General features: G+C 31.6%; 3 protein-coding genes across 3 annotated transcripts; all 3 read left to right on the top strand.

Annotated features, from left to right (window-relative positions):
* Positions 1-5,839: 5,839 nt before the first annotated feature.
* On the top strand, positions 5,840-8,681 carry LOC144854264 (uncharacterized). Its single transcript, XM_078712191.1, has 2 exons — positions 5,840-6,094; positions 6,494-8,681. Exons 1-2 carry the CDS (start codon positions 5,903-5,905, stop codon positions 8,147-8,149), a joined length of 1,848 nt encoding a protein of 615 aa, XP_078568317.1. The 5' UTR covers positions 5,840-5,902; the 3' UTR covers positions 8,150-8,681.
* Positions 8,682-10,498: 1,817 nt separating this feature from the next.
* LOC144853498 (uncharacterized) lies at positions 10,499-12,004 on the top strand. The gene has a single exon (XM_078711193.1). It carries the CDS (start codon positions 10,499-10,501, stop codon positions 12,002-12,004), a length of 1,506 nt encoding a protein of 501 aa, XP_078567319.1.
* Positions 12,005-14,089: 2,085 nt separating this feature from the next.
* LOC144853496 (uncharacterized) lies at positions 14,090-16,323 on the top strand. The gene is made up of 2 exons (XM_078711191.1): positions 14,090-14,281; positions 14,595-16,323. The coding sequence occupies exons 1-2, from the start codon at positions 14,090-14,092 to the stop codon at positions 16,239-16,241; spliced, it is 1,839 nt and encodes a 612-aa protein (XP_078567317.1). The 3' UTR covers positions 16,242-16,323.
* The last annotated feature ends 2,040 nt before the right edge of the window (positions 16,324-18,363 follow it).

The raw sequence follows: 18,363 nt of genomic DNA, 5'->3' as shown, positions 1-18,363 counted from the left end.
TTGTTAGTAGAATTTTCTAGAAATCGTAAAAGACTGTAAAATTATAATAAAGATTCTGATCCAGTTTAAAAAAAAAATGCTGTGCCAATTGGGTAAAATAACATTTTTTTTGGATAGGCTTTATCAGAAATCCTAATTTGAATCTGAGGTGCAAATTTTGTTTCCACTTTCTCAAATTTTCTCATCATCAGTGTTTATCTCAGCATTCTGTTTCTCTATTTCCATTAACATTATATGTATTACTGTATATATACTATTCTAAAAAAAAACTATATTTATTTTAACATCAAACTAATAAGAAATTTGAAAACTAATAACAAGAGAACATTGCTTTTGATACATCAATTCAAAACCTTCAATCTCTTGAATAGATGGTTTCATTCCATACATTGGCAAATACAGATGGCTACTAGATGAGTCAGGAAAGCCATAAAATGCCAACTATGCGACTAATACAGAAATCAAAACTAATTCAAATTGTCTTGTATACACACAAGAACATGCAATGTATTGCTTTAATAAACTTTGGTAATATAAATTTAATGTTTTTTTAAATTATTCCAATTGCAATGGTACAAGCAATATACACCCTCTTGCAGGGGTTCAGAATTGTTTTAAGCTTGTTTTCCAGTATGCAAATTTATTCGCACAAATCGTGATGGTTTACGTGCATGTGTACAGTATTACCATCTGCAACAAATTCTAGTTCCTTCAGTTCAGTGAAATTAGCAGTTTGTTTTACTTTTTGCGATGTGAAAAAGTATGCAACCAATCAGAGCTCAACAGATGAGAAATTTGCTCCTGTAGTATAAAATAACAAAAGGATAGCATCAGAATTATATCATCAGAACTGTATATCGACATATTTGGGACTTCGTTTGTGAGCATGCGTAAAGTGTGTGTTACAGTCTCTAGTTTGTTTGTCTTTCGTTCCACACCATTCATGCATGTATCATGTGTAAACCAATCTTTTAAATGTCAAATGAAATAAATTCTAAGCATACATATATATATATATATATATATTTGTATATATATGAAATACATTTTTAATAAATTAGTAGATAAAAATAATAGGCCTATATTGTCGGTTTGATGTGGCATGCTGTTTTATGTGTATGACAAATTTGATAAACTCAATAAAATGGTGTGCAAATACAGAATGAATGCTTGGGGAGGGTTAATCTGCACCCATGGGCTTATTCTAGTTTATTAATACATTATTCATTCTTTTCCTTTAAGCTGGAGACATTTAGGAGTCAGCAGTTTTAATACATATTTAAAACCCTACAAGTAACTGTCCTTGAATTATACAGCATCAAATCTTCTTGATTTTAGAATTTCTCACATTTTCCGATAAATCATGAATTATTCGGTCATTCTCATTGCAAACCAAAGTGCATATCTAAGCCAGGAGTTATTCCATAGGATATGTTTTATACACCATGCATAGTCGTTGCATGTTAAATATGCCCAAGGCTAAGAAACCATTAAAATGAATGAAACTGCGCATTAGGTGTAAGATCATTGAGATAACTTGCTGGACCGTGCTATTATTTAGTTCCATTTGATGCGAGAATTAATGAATGATTAAAACTGAGGAATTGCCTTGGGCTTAATTCCTGCAATTCATCACCAAACAATTTCTAAAATCTGAATAAAACTCATAAATAATATTGACATGAAATAAATACGTTTTGATGAAAGCAAAAGAACATGTACATTAATACCAACAATCATTTTAAAGATGGGAAATTATACAGAAAGAAAGAAACAAGACTTTCAATGTATGTAAATATATTAATTCATAGTATTTAAGTTAAATTAATACAGTTTCACACTGAAGGTATGAAAGTAAAACATTGTTCACTTTATACAGAATGCTCTACAAATTAAAAATATATAAAGTGATAGCGCCCCCATTGACAAATAAAGTACACTAGAATGATACAAGTAATAACTGAAAATGATAGTAGCTCGATAAATACCTCTCTTAAGATCTGTCTACACTATCAAACTAGTTTGACAAAAAAAAGTGTGATGTACCCAAATATGGTAGTGATATGCTCAAACAAGTGATGTGGCATCATCATATCCATATGGGCACATCATATTTTTTTGTCACCTAAGATTGATAGTGTAGACAGGGCTTTAAGGGAAAAAAATAAGTTGCATGCCTGAATGTTTTGAATAATAATATCTAAAGAGGCTATAAATATCAAGTGGTTACTTAATTGCTATCACCAAATTTCTCTTTTCACTTATATAGAAATCCAAACATACTTGTTATTTGTAAGATAATATGTCAAGTTTAATGGATCGTTGAAGGTAGATGAGCCTAGTTACCAGTTAGTTGCACCTTATAGTGAAATTAGGTAAGTGTTATACTAATACTAACAAATTTATAGAATCGAGAATAGAAAATGTTTACTAAATTATTATACTCCAATAAAACAATGTAAATTATTATATCATATGCTATTTCTCTTTTTAAGAAAGTCACCAAATATGGTATGCAGATATTACCTGCTTAGATAACATATAACATTTGATATCATTATATTTTTCTCTAAGGATTATATTTTCCAGAAGCGCAGTAGTAAGTAGTCGGAATGGTAGTCATGTGATTTCGACCAATCACATTTACATATTTAATTGACGCAGACTATTAAATATAAAATATTAGGCTATAATCACGCAATGATATAATTATATAGCACAATAATATGATACCGTATGTGCATTTGTATTTAAAAGCATTGCGAGATCTGCTGATTAATATTCATTTGATAATCCATAAATCAATTATAATCTTTACAAATATGAAATATTGGCATCATCTCAATTGATGTCTCAATTTAATACTTTTACCCAATTTAAATCTAAGACCTAAAAAAGACAATAGCAAATGTATTAAATTGATAGTTACAGATATAAGTATTTTTTATTTCACATAATCCAATCATGTTTATGATTCATGTAATATGACAGTATGATATAACAATGTAAAGTGTTATACCATACCTCAGTGTATCCTTACTCTCTGATTGGTTATTTCGTATCATGTGGTTAGTATTAGTGCTGCTTATCATTAACAATAATATTTAATGGTAGGCTTACTATTGCATATTCAGTTTTTAAAATTTTGTGCCACCTTAGGTTACTGACATATTTGAAAACCAACTAGTGGTGTATGCCATCTATAAATGTTCTATCCCATGGCCAAAATCTGATCACTGCCTATTTGAATAGCCTAGTCTCTCTCTCCTACCTAACTTACAATATTCCAGATGGAAAGAGTAGATTTGAATAAAAGTTCATTTAGTAGGTAGTAGTGTTTATAAAATAAATAATATTCTCTCCATTCTACTCATAAACATTCATTATTGATACAATCAAGGTTCTCAAATATTCAAATTTCCTCTCATAAGGAAACTTACTACATCATTATAACTAATTACTACAATTTTAATCACATCAATTTCTTAATATTGGGTGAAAAAAATACAAATATTTATTGTGAATTACCAACCAATGTGGAATTGTCTAAATTGTGAAGAATAATATTTACAGCCCACCCTGTGCCACGCACCACCAACAGTAAATTAATATAATTATTTGTAATTCACTATATTTAAATTCCATTCACGAAAGTTGTAAATATCATTTTTCTTGTATTTTAATTATCATAAATAAAATCACCTAAACTGTTTGTTTGTTTGTTCGTTTTTATTGATTAAATGTTAAATGAAATATTCTTACAAATTTTGTGTTCTGTACTGAAAGTATAGGCGCATCATTTAGATATATATCGATCAGCTACTTATACATAATTGGACATATCTGAACACATACTGTCGCTGATGCATTCTGTTCACGGTCCATTTAGCAACACTATCATGTACTCTGGCTATACTGTTGAAATATTTAATTCTGCACACACAATACAGCAATGAAAGTCTCGGGGGAGAGCGAGGCTGAGAGGTACGATGGATTACCAGCTCATACGCGAGATGATCATAATATTCAACGAAGCATGACTGAAATGAAACGGCAAGATATTAGTGCTACTTGCTGCGAAAACGTGAAACCTCTAGTGATTTAGTTTATACTAATATTCATCGAATGATAAATCGACCGCTATTGCCGACCTCGGGAGACCAACAGAAGAACGACAAATGACGCATGAAAGGTGCAAAGTTACTGTTTGAAGTTAAACATTAATTCTCATCTTGCATATCTCAAGGGGGAGAGGTTCTCAATAAATACAAAGGTATTAATATTTTTACATTTCAAATCTAAAACAAAAACCCTGTCTTTTGCATAGTTTTTGTTCATATAATATTCTGACTATATGATAAAATATTTCTTTAATTTTTTACAATATTTTTATGGGTTTATTTTGTATTCAATAATTGAAAATATGTAATGTATGGAAATTAATTTTTTTTAAATATATTTAGGCAAATTGCCAAGCAAATTCATTCACTAATCCTTCTTAAAGGTGGCAATCCCGTTCACAAAACAAACATATACATAAGATGCTCTACATAAACAAAGTCTTATTACAAGTCTTTGGGAGTGGGGTTGTAATTTGTCATTTAAAAAAATCCTGACATATGACAGGACTTGAGCCCAGGACCCTTGGATTGGTAGCCAAGCATCATAACCACCAAGTAATTTGTTTCTACATGTTTTGATATATTTTTAGTATGCCCCAACCATTGGAATTTTCTATTTTGGATAATAAAGTTTTTTGAATCTTCAATTTATTTTTTTAAAATTTATTTAAAAACATATTTAGACAGGATAAAAACATATCAGGTATAGATATTTCACCTGTTTTACATATGATCCTGTTTAGCAATAGATTAAAAACATTCATAAAAGACATTAAACAATTTTACAACAAAACTTTAACTTCAACCTTGGATGATCACAAATTGATCACTTCATGCCAATAGAAACATTCGTTTGACTTTCAAAATTTCTTTTCTAACAATTGTTCTAAACATTTGTTTAGAAAATCTTTAGTAGAAAGATTTACCATAAAATAAATCAAATTAGGACTACATGTTGCAGATTACATTTATGAGAGAGGTTATTTCCTTTGGGAACTTTACACATTTTACTGGAAAAAGTCATATCAAAATTCATGACTTGGCTCAGTTAACAAATCTCAAATTACAATGAACGAAAAGTGTGATAAAGAATAAATTTCTAAAATTATGTTTTCTTCTTCCTTCTTCTAGGAGCAAAATTCATAGCTGAAATCTACTGTTCCACTGGCTATAGCTGTTGCAATTCTCTCTTTTTTTTTGCATTAGTGTTTGGTGCACATAAACAGTATAACTTTATCATCATATGGCACTTGTGAGTGAAACCTTTTAATAAGATTACAAAGCTCTCTATTCTGTTTAAATCCACCTCTGAGTATAGGCATACTATAGGTTACAATATACAGTAGGCCTACTGCTAGTTAATACGTTGCTCCATAGAACCTCATCACTTTCGTATGCAGCACTTTAAAAATGTGTCTACTGAAAAAGTTATAAATACCACAAATCAACTGAAAGATTACTCAATACTATGCAGAATCAGGGGTGGGTGCCGGTATAAGTATAAATATAACAATATGTAAAAATGAATTGGGGGTGGGGTCAAAACAGTGCTGAACACACCCCCACCTATCTGAATCTATATAATAGTCTATTGGAAAACATACACATGGTATCACATGACCTATCTATTTGTATAGCCTCATGGTACAAAAGGTTGCCACCTACACATTACCACGTCAGCAATTGGAAATTCCAAAAATCTATTTAACCGTAACACAACATTGATTCACAGTGTTTAAATAATTGTACCGGTAGTCTAGATTAAAAATAGTGAGGTAAATATGGATGTTGAACGAGGATTATGTTGGAAATGCAATAAGAATGCCACAAAGAAATGCAGTGATTGTGAGATTGGAGAATACTGTGGAAATCAGTGTATGGATCGTGACAAGTTGAGACATAAAGCAGAATGTGACATGTGGAATGAAAACAAGGAGTGTGCATACTGTCACACAAAGACAAAATGCAAAGTGGTAAACTACACCTTAAAATGTTTATTATTATATATTATTAATTAATGAACTTACAATTCATATATTTACAGTACAAAGCCATATATATAATATATTCTGGTATGGGCAGATATTAGATTTGGTGGTATTTGGGTGCAAAAAGAAAAAAAAATTGTTTAGACTTCGCTATTAGTCTAACTATCGACAGTCTAGTGCCCATAGTATAAACCAGCAGAAAAACATTTACTAGATTTTTAGTCTTCAAAACTATGCTAATTATAATATATGTCTATCAAATTTATGGTTGGCTGGTTGTCTTTTTTTAAATCAGATTTTAAATGGATTTTATACTCTGATTTTTTAATTTGTTGGGCCAAATAAAGTGATCAAAATAAATATTTATTGTCATATTTTTTAAAGTGTGATGCATGTAAAGAAGCTACATACTGCAAACAGGAATGTCAAAAGAAGCATTGGTCATCTCACAAAGAAGAATGCAAACAAATCAGGAAGATGGTGAAAGAACGAGCAGAAGGTTACAGATGCAAATTCCAATTTAACAAAGGAATGCAACGAATGAATGATTATCCTTATTATATTGGCAACACTCTTGCTGTTGATGTACTGAAACTGGGCCTCAATGAAGCAGCACCAACTTCAGAAAGCACTGATTCAAAATTGGCAAGAGATTACAACATCTTACTTGCAGGAGTTGGTGATTTACGTAATCTTTTACTGACAACAGCATCACTTCCAAGCAACTTCACTGGCAATGTTGGATTTACTCTGAATGACATTGAACCATTTGTTTTGGCAAGAAATGTACTCTTCTTGTACATCATCATAACTCAAACTTCTAGAGAATCTATTGAAACATCAATCACAAATATCTGGTATTCACTAAAACTTCCAGAAACAGATTTCCAGCTTCTTATGTCAGCTCTAGATGAACTTCTACAACACACAGTAGCAACTTTGAAGGCTAAGACATGTGGTCACCTTATTTTAGAGGAGGATGATTTAAACATCCTGAAAGAGGTCTGGGGTAAATGGAGAGAATTAGAATGTGAAACTGCAAAGTCTAATTTTGTTAATTTGTCAGATCAGAGATCTGAAATGTTTAAACGTGATCCTAAAAGTTCTGATGGGATGTTAGAATATCTAAATAAGATTCCACGAAAGTACAGACAATCTGCAAAACAGTACTTTAGTGATGGACTATTCCTGCCACAAAATGTACATAGAAAGAAGTTAAAATTTGATAATCCAACCTTAACCGGGCGTGGACAGGTTTATAGCTGCCAGGTGCATAGTCAATCTGCACCAAGTTCATTCAATTTTGTCTATTGTATTAGATCAGATGCATCACCGTTCTTTTGTTGGGATAGCATTACAGTAGAGAAAATATTTCAACAAGATTCAATAGTTGAATTATTTCATAAGTACATCTCCAGTGTTATCCAGTCTGCTTTGATACTTTTCCAAGAAGGTAGAATTAACTGCATAATCAAGCTTAAAAACTGTACAGATCTTCACAGAGATTATGAACAAAACTTTGAACCTAAATTTGATCGTATCATGACTTCAAACATTGCAGATTACACAGGCATCAAAGCACTGCTTTCAACAATGCGCCCTCTACTCAGCAGAACAAACAAACATGCTGTGCTTATTACAGAAACAATGAATTGGAGGGGTGAATGTCCAGAAGCGGATTTATTACAGCTACAGAATGTATTTAAACAAGAAATGCTAACAAAAATGATGTACAAAGACACAAGACGACGTGATCTGATTGGTAACATTTTTGTTCTCTATGATTACTTTGATATTAATAAGTTTTTTCTTCGTTACTTACGCATTTTGTTTCTTGCAACGACTGATGACCAAAAGTTGAGAGATACTATTCCAAATTTAACAAACACTTTCAATATAGAAGGGTTTCAACTTCGAAATTTCACAAATGAATTAAACAAGGTTGTTCCATTTGTATACCGTGTTTATGCTAGGTTAATGAGCAATGGTAGTGGAATTGAGAGAAATTTGGAATGGCAATTAGATTCATCTAATAATTGATTTCAATAGATCAGGGGTGAATATACAAGTTTAATATAGAAATAAGTAAGTGAAATAAGAGAAATAGAATAGCATTTAAATTTAACTCATACAATTTGCTAGCTGGTTTCTTTATAATGTTAAAAAAATTGAAATAATTAAAACCAAGTTGCAAATTTTTGGAAAAAAAATATACTTTTTAGATTATCAAAGATACATACTGTAAGGTTTGATCTGCCAATTACTATTAAGAAATGCAATTGTATTACAACTTTGAACTGTTCTATTATATTATTAAAAAAGTGTTTTCTTTTCCATTGCTGTTGCAAAATTAGTAGTTGTATTAGTGTAGTTTTAGTTTAAAAATAAGTTTTGTAATAGCGTCGAGTCCAATTTTATGTCAATATTTCAAATATGTTTTATTTTAGTTTCAGTTTCTATTTTCCATTGTTTTTGTATTAAATTTTGTAATTGGTATGGACGCACCATCTACGTATGTGTGCCCCTGTTAAAAAAGTGTTGTTCCAAATAAATATTATTATTATTATTATTATTACTGTAAATTCTGGAAAACAGAAGCATTAGGCCAGTAGGAGAGTTGACTGTGAAAAATGCTTTGTTCTCAAAATATAATTGTAAAATGTAATGTGTATTTATTTTTTTTGAATTAAAAATTTAATTGTAAACTCTTGAACTGAAAGTGTTTTGTCTTTTTTTATATACATTTGAATATCATGAAAGATGAATCCTGGATGAAAAAAATATTTTTGAAGAACTTTGTTCCCTTCTTCCACTTTACAAAAACCTCTCTAAATCAGCCTCTAAGATAGGTCTAACTATGCTAGTTGGCAGTACCTTTCAAGTTTTGGTCAGCCTCAAAGCATGAATTTCTCAGAAATACAGTATTTGAACACAATAAATTATATATAATAACAATAAGATTCAAGATTCACAAAATGTTATTGGTCCACTTTAAAATGGAAATTCATTTTGCTTGGCATAATTAAGACAAAAATACATCAAATTGCAAAAGGCAATGTTAAAATACCATTTATAGGCCTATATTAAAATACTGATTTAAAAAAATTAAATTAAAAATGATTAAAATAATTCAGTCAGTCAGGTCAGTAACTAATTTTGATTTGTCAAAACCATCTTCAAACCAGATGAACATTTTCAATCATAAAAATGATTAAAAATTCAAAACAAAAATTACAGTATTGAGTTATAATAAATACAGTAGTTTTACAATATTTCAATGGTTGGTGTTCTATCAACGTAGACACTCAGATGGTATTTATTATCATTTCTGTTTAACTTTATAAAAAAAACACAAGATTTTCAGCCAATTCACCTCATTAATGAGCTGATGTATAATACAATTACATACAATTTTTATCAATAAAAACTCAGCCACAAGCAAAATATAAATAACCCCTTTATACTATTATTATATTTTTTTGAGATTTGTATGACAACAATTTATAGAGTATTAAAGATGTATTGTCCCTTTGACTAATTCCAAAAAAATAAAAAATAACAGATTTTGAAAAAAAGGTGGGTCATTTTGAAGTATCATAATAGTCATTAACTATCACCAAAAATTTGTTGAAAAAAAAATTGTTTAACTGAAATACAGACGTTTTTTTGTTTAAAAAATAACTTTGACTTCCAGTTATTACAAGATCTTTACCAACATGAAAATACAGATAGATATGTGGTCAAGGACCACTTCATTAAATGTTGGAGGCAATTTCTGGACCACTTTTTAGTATTATTTTAAGACCTGCTAGTGTTAAAAGATAGGAGACAATTTTCAAAAGCCGGCTAGCAGTCTTAAAGTAACAAGTAAACTGAAATTGCATTTCCAAAAAACAAGGAGTTATAATTTGTGATTTGTTTTGTTTGTTAAAACATAATTTGAATTAATGTACAGGTTTTTTTAATATCATCTGTTTTTGAGCGTGAACAGAAGGACTTTCTGACTCAACAGCTGCTTAGTCTTGTGCCACGTAGTCTAGGGAATAACAATAGAAGAAAAACATCTGATCAATTTTTTTTATTTTTTCTTCAATAAAATATGCTGATAATATTGTTCGCTCATTACTTTCTAATCAATTGACTCATATAAGATAAGAATTTTTCACATTCTGATTTTTATTTTGTTTGCCCAAATAAAATGATTAAAATATATATTTTAATATTTATAATCATATTTTCTAGTGTGCTGCATGCAGAGAAGCCACATACTGCAAACATGAATGTCAAAAGAAGCATTGGTCATCTCACAAACAAGAATGCAAACAAATCAGGAAGATGGTGAAAGAACGAGCAGAAGTTTACAGATTCAAATTCCAATTTAACAAAGGAATGCAACGAATGAATGATTATCCTTATTATATCGGCAACACTCTTGCTGTTGATGTACTGAAACTGGGCCTCAATGAAGCAGCACCAACTTCAGGAGGTACTGATTCAGAATTGGCAAGAGATTACAACATCTTACTTGCAGGAGTTGGAGATTTGCGTAATCTTTTACTTACAACAGCATCACTTCCAAGCAACTTCACTGGCAACGTTGGATTTACTCTGAATGACATTGATCCATTTGTATTGGCAAGAAATGTACTCTTCTTGTACATCATCATAACTCAAAGTTCAAGAGAATCTATTGAAACATCAATCACAAATATCTGGTATTCACTACAACTTCCAGAAACTGATTTCCAGCTTCTTATGTCAGCTCTGGATGAACTTCTACAACACACAGTAGCAACTTTGAAGTCTATGACATGTGGTCACCTTATTTTAGAGGAGGATGATTTAAACATCCTGAAAGAGGTCTGGGGTAAATGGAGAGAATTAGAATGTGAAACTGCAAAGTCTAATTCTGTTAATTTGTCACATCAGAGATCTGAAATGTTTAAACGTGATCCAAAAAGTTCTGATGGGATGTTAGAATATCTAAATAAGATTCCACGAAAGTACAGACAATCTGCAAAACAGTACTTTAGTAATGGACTATTCCTGCCACAAAATGTACATAGAAAGAAGTTAAAATTTGATAATCCAACCTTAACCGGGCGTGGACAGGTTTATAGCAGCCAGGTGCATAGTCAATCTACACCAAGTTCATTCAATTTTGTCTATTGTATTAGATCAGATGCATCACCGTTCTTTTGTTGGGATAGCATTACAGTAGAGAAAATCTTTCAACAAGATTCAATAGTTGAATTATTTCATAAGTACATCTCCAGTGTTATCCAGTCTGCTTTGATACTTTTCCAAGAAGGTAGAATTAACTGCGTAATCAAGCTTAAAAACTGTACAGATCTTCACAGAGATTATGAACAAAACTTTGAACCTAAATTTGATCGTATCATGACTTCAAACATTGCAGATTACACAGGCATCAAAGTACTACTTTCAACAATGCGCCCTCTACTCAGCAGAACAAACAAACATGCTGTGCTTATTACAGAAACAATTAATTGGAGCGAAGAATGTCCAGAAGCGGATTTATTGCAACCAAAGAATTTAATTAATAAAAAAATACTAACAGACATAATGTACAAAGACACAGGACGATGCGATATATATTTCGGTCTCTATGATTACTTTGATACAAATAAGTTTTTTCTTCGTTACTTGCGCATTTTGTTTCTTGCAACAACTGATGACCCAAAGTTGAGAGATACTATTCCAAATTTGACAAACACTTTCAATATAGAAGGATTTCAACTTCGAAATTTCACAATCGAATTAAATAAAGTTGTTCCATTTGTATATCGTGTATATGCTAGGTTAATGAACAACTGTAGTGGATGTGGGAGAAACTTGGAATGGCAATTAGAATCATCAAATACTCCAGTGTAAATACAGAAAGTTAAAAACAGAGAAGCGAGATAAAATAGTTTTAGAGTTCATTTAAATTAACTTTGAGAATACATGTATATCAGTTTGCTTTCATTACAATAGTCAGCTATAAGCCGTTTATGTGAACATACCTGTAGGCCTATGTCCAAAACACTCAGAAAAAATTGTGTTTGCTGCAATGCATGAAAAACTACTTGATGATTACTTTGATACCAGTAAATTTTTTCTTTGTTACTTACGTATTTTGTTTCTTGCAACAAATAACGATGAACCAACGTTAAGAGATACTATTCCAAATTTAACAAAAACTTTCAATATAGAAGGATTTCGACTTTGAAATTTCACAAATGAATTAAACAAGGTTGTTTCATTTGCATATCATGTATATGCTAGGTTAATGAACAACAGTAGTGGAATTAACAGAAGTTTGGAATGGCAATTAGATTCATCTCCTAATTGATTTCAATAAATTAGGAGTGAATATAGAAAAGCGTTCATATCATAAATAATAAAATTCATTGAAATTTAACTCATACAATTTGCTAGTTAAAATCTTTATAACGGTAGTTGAAAATTATCAGCTAAATTTCTTGTAATTTGGAGAAAAAATGTTCAGTCTTTTTAGTATTTAGACTTTTCAGTTTAGCTAAGATACTTAAAGTAAATTGTATTTGTAAATTAAATTTATGTTACCAGATGGGTTAAATACATCTTGGATAGATTTTTGTACAATTAGCAAAAGTTTGCTAGTCTGCATGTACTGTAAATAAGTTTCCTCTTAATACTTCAAAAAAAGCATACTGGCAAGTTACACTAAAAAAATTATCTTAAGTTAATCACTTAATATATTTGTTACATGATCAAAAACCCTTTCTTTGTGGATTCAGTCGATTCCCTCAATATGACCCCAAAACAGATCGGACTTGAGCTACAAAAGTTCTGAATTCTTCGTTACCACTAAAAACACATTCAGAATGCAAGAACTTCTGGAGCCAGCCCCATGTTGTTCAGTAATTAGAAGAATTTGCTGTGGAAAATGCTTATTCTCAAAATGTATTTACTGTAGTTCTATTTGAATTAAAAGAAAAGATTTAAATCTAAACTGAAAGTGTTTTGATTTTTTAATGGCTACATAAGTTGGAAAAACATGATGTGTGGTGTAATTCACAGAATAGAATGGAAACTTACTTTAGAAGAGAGGTTACATCTGAGGAATTAACTCATGTTTACTAGTGGGATATATTGTGAAATTGGAGAATTTAAATGCCATTTTTAAATATAAATTAAATTTTAATGTAAATGTGATGTATAACTTAACAAGCATGTACAGTATGGGAAGAGATGGGAGGATGCATACCAAGACATGATCCTGAGATGCATTAATCAGAATTTGAGGCCACTATTTAAAATGCATTAGATTTATTGTTGAATTTAATGCCACTATCTACAATGCATCAAAATTGATATTGTACATAATTGAATGAACTGCTATTTATCTTAAAATTAAATTTGATAAAGTAGATAACAAATTTAAGTACACTTTGACAACAGATAAAAAACATAAACATTTCAAAATGATGATGAAAAAGTCTTGGGTAATAATACAAACAACTTAAATAGATAAAAAATGCAACAACAAACATCATGTATGTATAAACATGGACTTATTTAATTAATTAATATATTAATTAATTTAATAGATCCATTTCATATGGAAAGCTGAGAATAATACAATAAGTAAATACACAATACATATGTATAAACCTTATTTCATTATCAACCTTGTAAATTGATATTATTGTATGTTTGATTTTGATTAGATCTACTGTATTATACCACCTTATCAATAGGCCTACTAACTATACTGGAAATTCCAAAATTTCAACTTATAATAGTGAAATCACAGTGTAGTGTAGCCACACCCTGCAGTCATGTGATTGGAAATTCCAAATATCTTTTACAAAATGACATCACAATGGACTATGAAAGGATTTCATAGACTTGGAAATTCCAAATCACAAGTAGAGAGAATACAGAAGTTATAGTAAACTCTGTCATAACATAGCTATAAATTCTAAGAGTTAAATGGATGTTGAACCAGGATTATGTTGGCAATGCCAGAATAATGCCACAAAGAAGTGTAGTGAATGTAAGATTGCAGAGTACTGTGGAAATCAGTGTATGGACCGCGACAAGTTGAGACACAAAGCAGAATGTGACATGTGGAATGAAAAAAAGGAGTGTGCATACTGTCACACAAAGACAAAATGCAAAGTGGTAAGAAAATAAAAATTGTTTTTGCAAGTTTAAAATCAATTATAGTCTAAGGATTTATTATTACAGTATTATTACTAATATCGATCAACAAGAAACTCCAGCAAATTGTTTAAAAAATGCAATCACAAATTGTGTTTAAAGTAATTAAGGAAATTGGTAAACATGCAGAAAAAATATCTAATATAAATATCTGTACCATATGACCAGGAATAATCCAATCCCATGCTCACCAGATTTCATAACCAACTCCCTGGGACTATGCTCGGTCATACGGCACTGAACAATTTAAAATGTAATCATTTGTTATCTTTAGTGTACTGCCTGCCAAGAAGCCACATACTGCAAACGTGAATGCCAAGAAAAGCATTGGTCAACTCACAAAAAAGAATGCAAACAAATCAGAAACATAGTGAAAGAAAGGGCATATTATTACAGAGAAAATTTCCGGTATTTCCAAAGAATGCAACGGCTGTCTGGTTTTCCCTATTATATCGGCAACACTCTTGCTGTTGATGTACTGAAACTGGGCCACAATGAAGCTGCACCAAATTCAGAAGATACTGATTCAGAATTGGGAAGAGATTACAACATCTTACTTGCAGGAGTTGGAGATTTGCGTAATCTGTTACTGACAACAGCATCACTTCCAAGCAACTTCACTGGCAATGTTGGATTTACTCTGAATGACATTGATCCATTTGTTTTGGCTAGAATTGTACTCTTTTTGTACATCATCATAACTCAAAGTTCCAGAGAATCTATTGAATCATCAATCACAAGTATCTGGTATTCTCTACAACTTCCAGAAACAGATTATCAGCTTCTTATGTCAGCTCTTAATGAACTTCTGAAACACACAGTAGCAACTTTGAAGACTAAGACATGTGGTCAACTTATTGTAGAGGAGGATGATTTAAAAATCATGAAAGAGGTCTGGGGTAAATGGAGAGATATGGAGTGTGAAACTTCAAAACCAAATTCTATTAACTTATCAAAACAAAGAGCAGAACTGTTCAGAGAAAACCCTGTAAGTTTTGAAATTATGTCGGCTTATTCAACAATTATTCCACGAAAGTACAGAAATTCTGCAAAAAAGTACTTTAAAGATGGAATGTTCCTGCCAAAAAATGCTTGTAGGAAGTATTACAATCCAACACTGACTGGTCGTCCAATGGTTAGAGTAAGCCAATTGTGTGATGAAACAAAACCTCCATGTTTAGTTAGTTTTGTTTATTGTATCCGATTTGATGTTTGGGCATTTGCTAGTTGGGACTGCATTCAGGCAGAGAAGGTGTTTCAACAAAATTCAATAGTTGAATTATTTCATAGGTACATCTCTAGTGTAACCAAGTCTGCTTTGAAAATTTTCAAGGAAGGTAGGATTCATTGTGCAATCAAGCTTAAAAACTGTACGCATCTTCACAGAGATTATGAACAAAACCCTGAACCTAAATTTGATCGTATTATGACTTCCAACATTGCAGATTACATAGGCATCAAAGCACTGCTTTCAATAATGCACCCTCTCCTGAGTGCAACAAACAAACATGCTATGCTTATTACAGAAACACTAAACTGGACATTTATCTGTACCGAAGCCAATTTAGATGATCCCCAGAATTTGTTAAAGAAAAGTCACCTATTAGAAAGGATAAAGGAATTAGGACGACATGATATCTTAAGTAACAACCAAGCTCTGTATGATTTCTTTGATACAAATACATTTTTTCTTCGTTACTTACGCATTTTGTTTCTTGCAACTTCTGATGACCAAACAGTAAGAAATTCTGTTCCAAATCTAGCAACTGCTTTTAAAATGGAAGGATTTCAACTTCGAAATTTTACAAGTGAATTGAACAAAGTAGTTCCCTTTGCATATCCTGTTAGCATCAGGGCAATAAGCCAAGTACGTGGAAACCAAAGAAATTTGGAATGGAAACTCAATTCAGTTACATCTTAGAAACGAAATACATTTGAACCACTTAAAAGTTGGTGCACACCAGAAGCAGAGGACCTCAAAAAAAGGCAAACTTTACTTTATGTAATTGTTAATTGTTGAAATTTATCGACTAAAGCAATATCTATCTGCAATGATGCTGTTGTGTAAATTCCAACATGAATTATACATTTTTTTACACTATTAACTTTTTGCCAAATTCAATCACATAATCAATTTCTACAACAAACTACAGAGAGTGTGTACTTTAGGTTCATTAACCGAATGAACTCTAACGTGCACAATTAAACCAATTAAGAAGAACAAATGGAGTAGAAGTTATATAATAAGCAGGTCCCATAATGCCTTTTGACTGGTAATGACATTAGAAAAACTACCCATGCGTTCCTTCAAATAACACAATCTTTGTTGGACGGAAGTCTACATTGCACCCACTGAGCTTTCTTACGAACAAACAAACGCCCTCGTTCTGCAATAACAAAATGATGTAGTCATTCTAATCAGTAGAAAGAAACTTCCCTGGAGCAAGGTTATTATTTTTATGCAGGAGGCGGTGTTTATTTTCCTGCACAGAATACTTCTAATCATTTCTAAAGATAAGCAGGGAAGAATGAAAGCAGTTAAACAGCCTGTGATTTATTTTGCCAATGGCTCTAGAGGTGTCAATACATGCCATGATTCAGTTTAGTATTACTATTATTTCATTTGATGTAAAAAATGGGCTCTGGGAACCCAAAAGCAACATCATCAATAAGACCGTGGCACTCTAGCTTGGTAGCTAACGTGCTTGACCAATTAAGGTTCCGGGTTCAATCCTGATGTAGTACCAGGGTTGTTACTCCCTTTCAACTCCCCTCCTAAGCCTAAAATGACTTAGCATAAATTATAAAACAGTTTATCCATCTTGTATCCCTGCTTTACATTACAGCTTCATAGTAAATAACAACTTTTTGTGAATAGCGTTTTTAAATCTACTACTTTTGTACTATAGTAAACCCAAAAATAACAAATGCATGTAATGTCATTGTCATTGACAGTGGATTAGAATGTCATTGTAAATAGTATATTTTATCAATCATTTCAAGATTGTTTGAAAATTCTAACTCGAAAATCCATGTTGTCATTAGGCGCAGGAGCCCCGGATAGCGTTACGTTTGAAAACCCCAAAAAGTGAGGTTTTCAACCATTAGCGGCATGACTGATGTGAGTGATTAATGTGTTTTACGGACGGTTTCAAGGACTATCCTACCAGTGGGCTGTTCACTGGTCAAATGATTGACACTTTGTATCACCGTTTGTAACTGGAGCTGTGACGACCTTTGTAACTGGAGCTGTGACGACCTTGCAAGAATACTAGGCCAGAATTTTTTATTGAAAAGTGCCTTATTATTAACATGGAGATGGAAACAAATTTGTCTATCTTTCTTTCTAAAATAAATGGTCACTACAGTTTCAAACTAGGCTTAGTCCACCAATTAATTAAGAATTGAAACCTAAATTAAAATTGTTGGTATTCTTTGGCCTTTGTTTGATTAATTACATCTTCATGCCATGTTTTTTTTTCTAATGATTTGGCTCCTATTAGGCCTACTAGCAGAGGGTTCGATGAGTTTTGAAAAGTTATGGAAATGTGGTCTAACATATAGCAATTCAGTTTTTAAGGCCCTTCTTCCATGTCCGAGCCTTTGGAAATATTAAAAAGTTATATTAATATAATATTCTGTGTTTTCATGTTTTAAGAAATTGTATATCATTTCAGATGTTTCGCGCTGCGTTTTTATTTGTTTCGCGCTTCGTCTTGTTGGCAAAAGTAACTCTTGACTTCCGCTCGAGCTTTCTCCGTACATACCGATACTTATTATGATTATTCATTTCATTTTTTGTACATTATTAAAAAATAGCATACAGAACCCCATACGGAACATACCCTGCTCTGAGAAAACACTTGTGGGCGATTCTCCGAATACGGCATGATGGAATAGCTTTTGGAGTAAATCGAAACGTCGAGCAACTCAACAGTTCTTTTCAGAACTAATAGGCCTATACGTGGTGTACCGCAAACTTATATCAACAAATATGTAACTTGTTTAGCACGTTTAAAATGGATAGCAAAACATATTCAAAA

The sequence above is a fragment of the Antedon bifida genome, chromosome 10, assembly GCF_963402885.1.
Source record: "Antedon bifida chromosome 10, ecAntBifi1.1, whole genome shotgun sequence".
Taxonomy (NCBI): domain Eukaryota; kingdom Metazoa; phylum Echinodermata; class Crinoidea; order Comatulida; family Antedonidae; genus Antedon; species Antedon bifida.
This window is presented reverse-complemented; position numbering and strand designations above follow the sequence as displayed.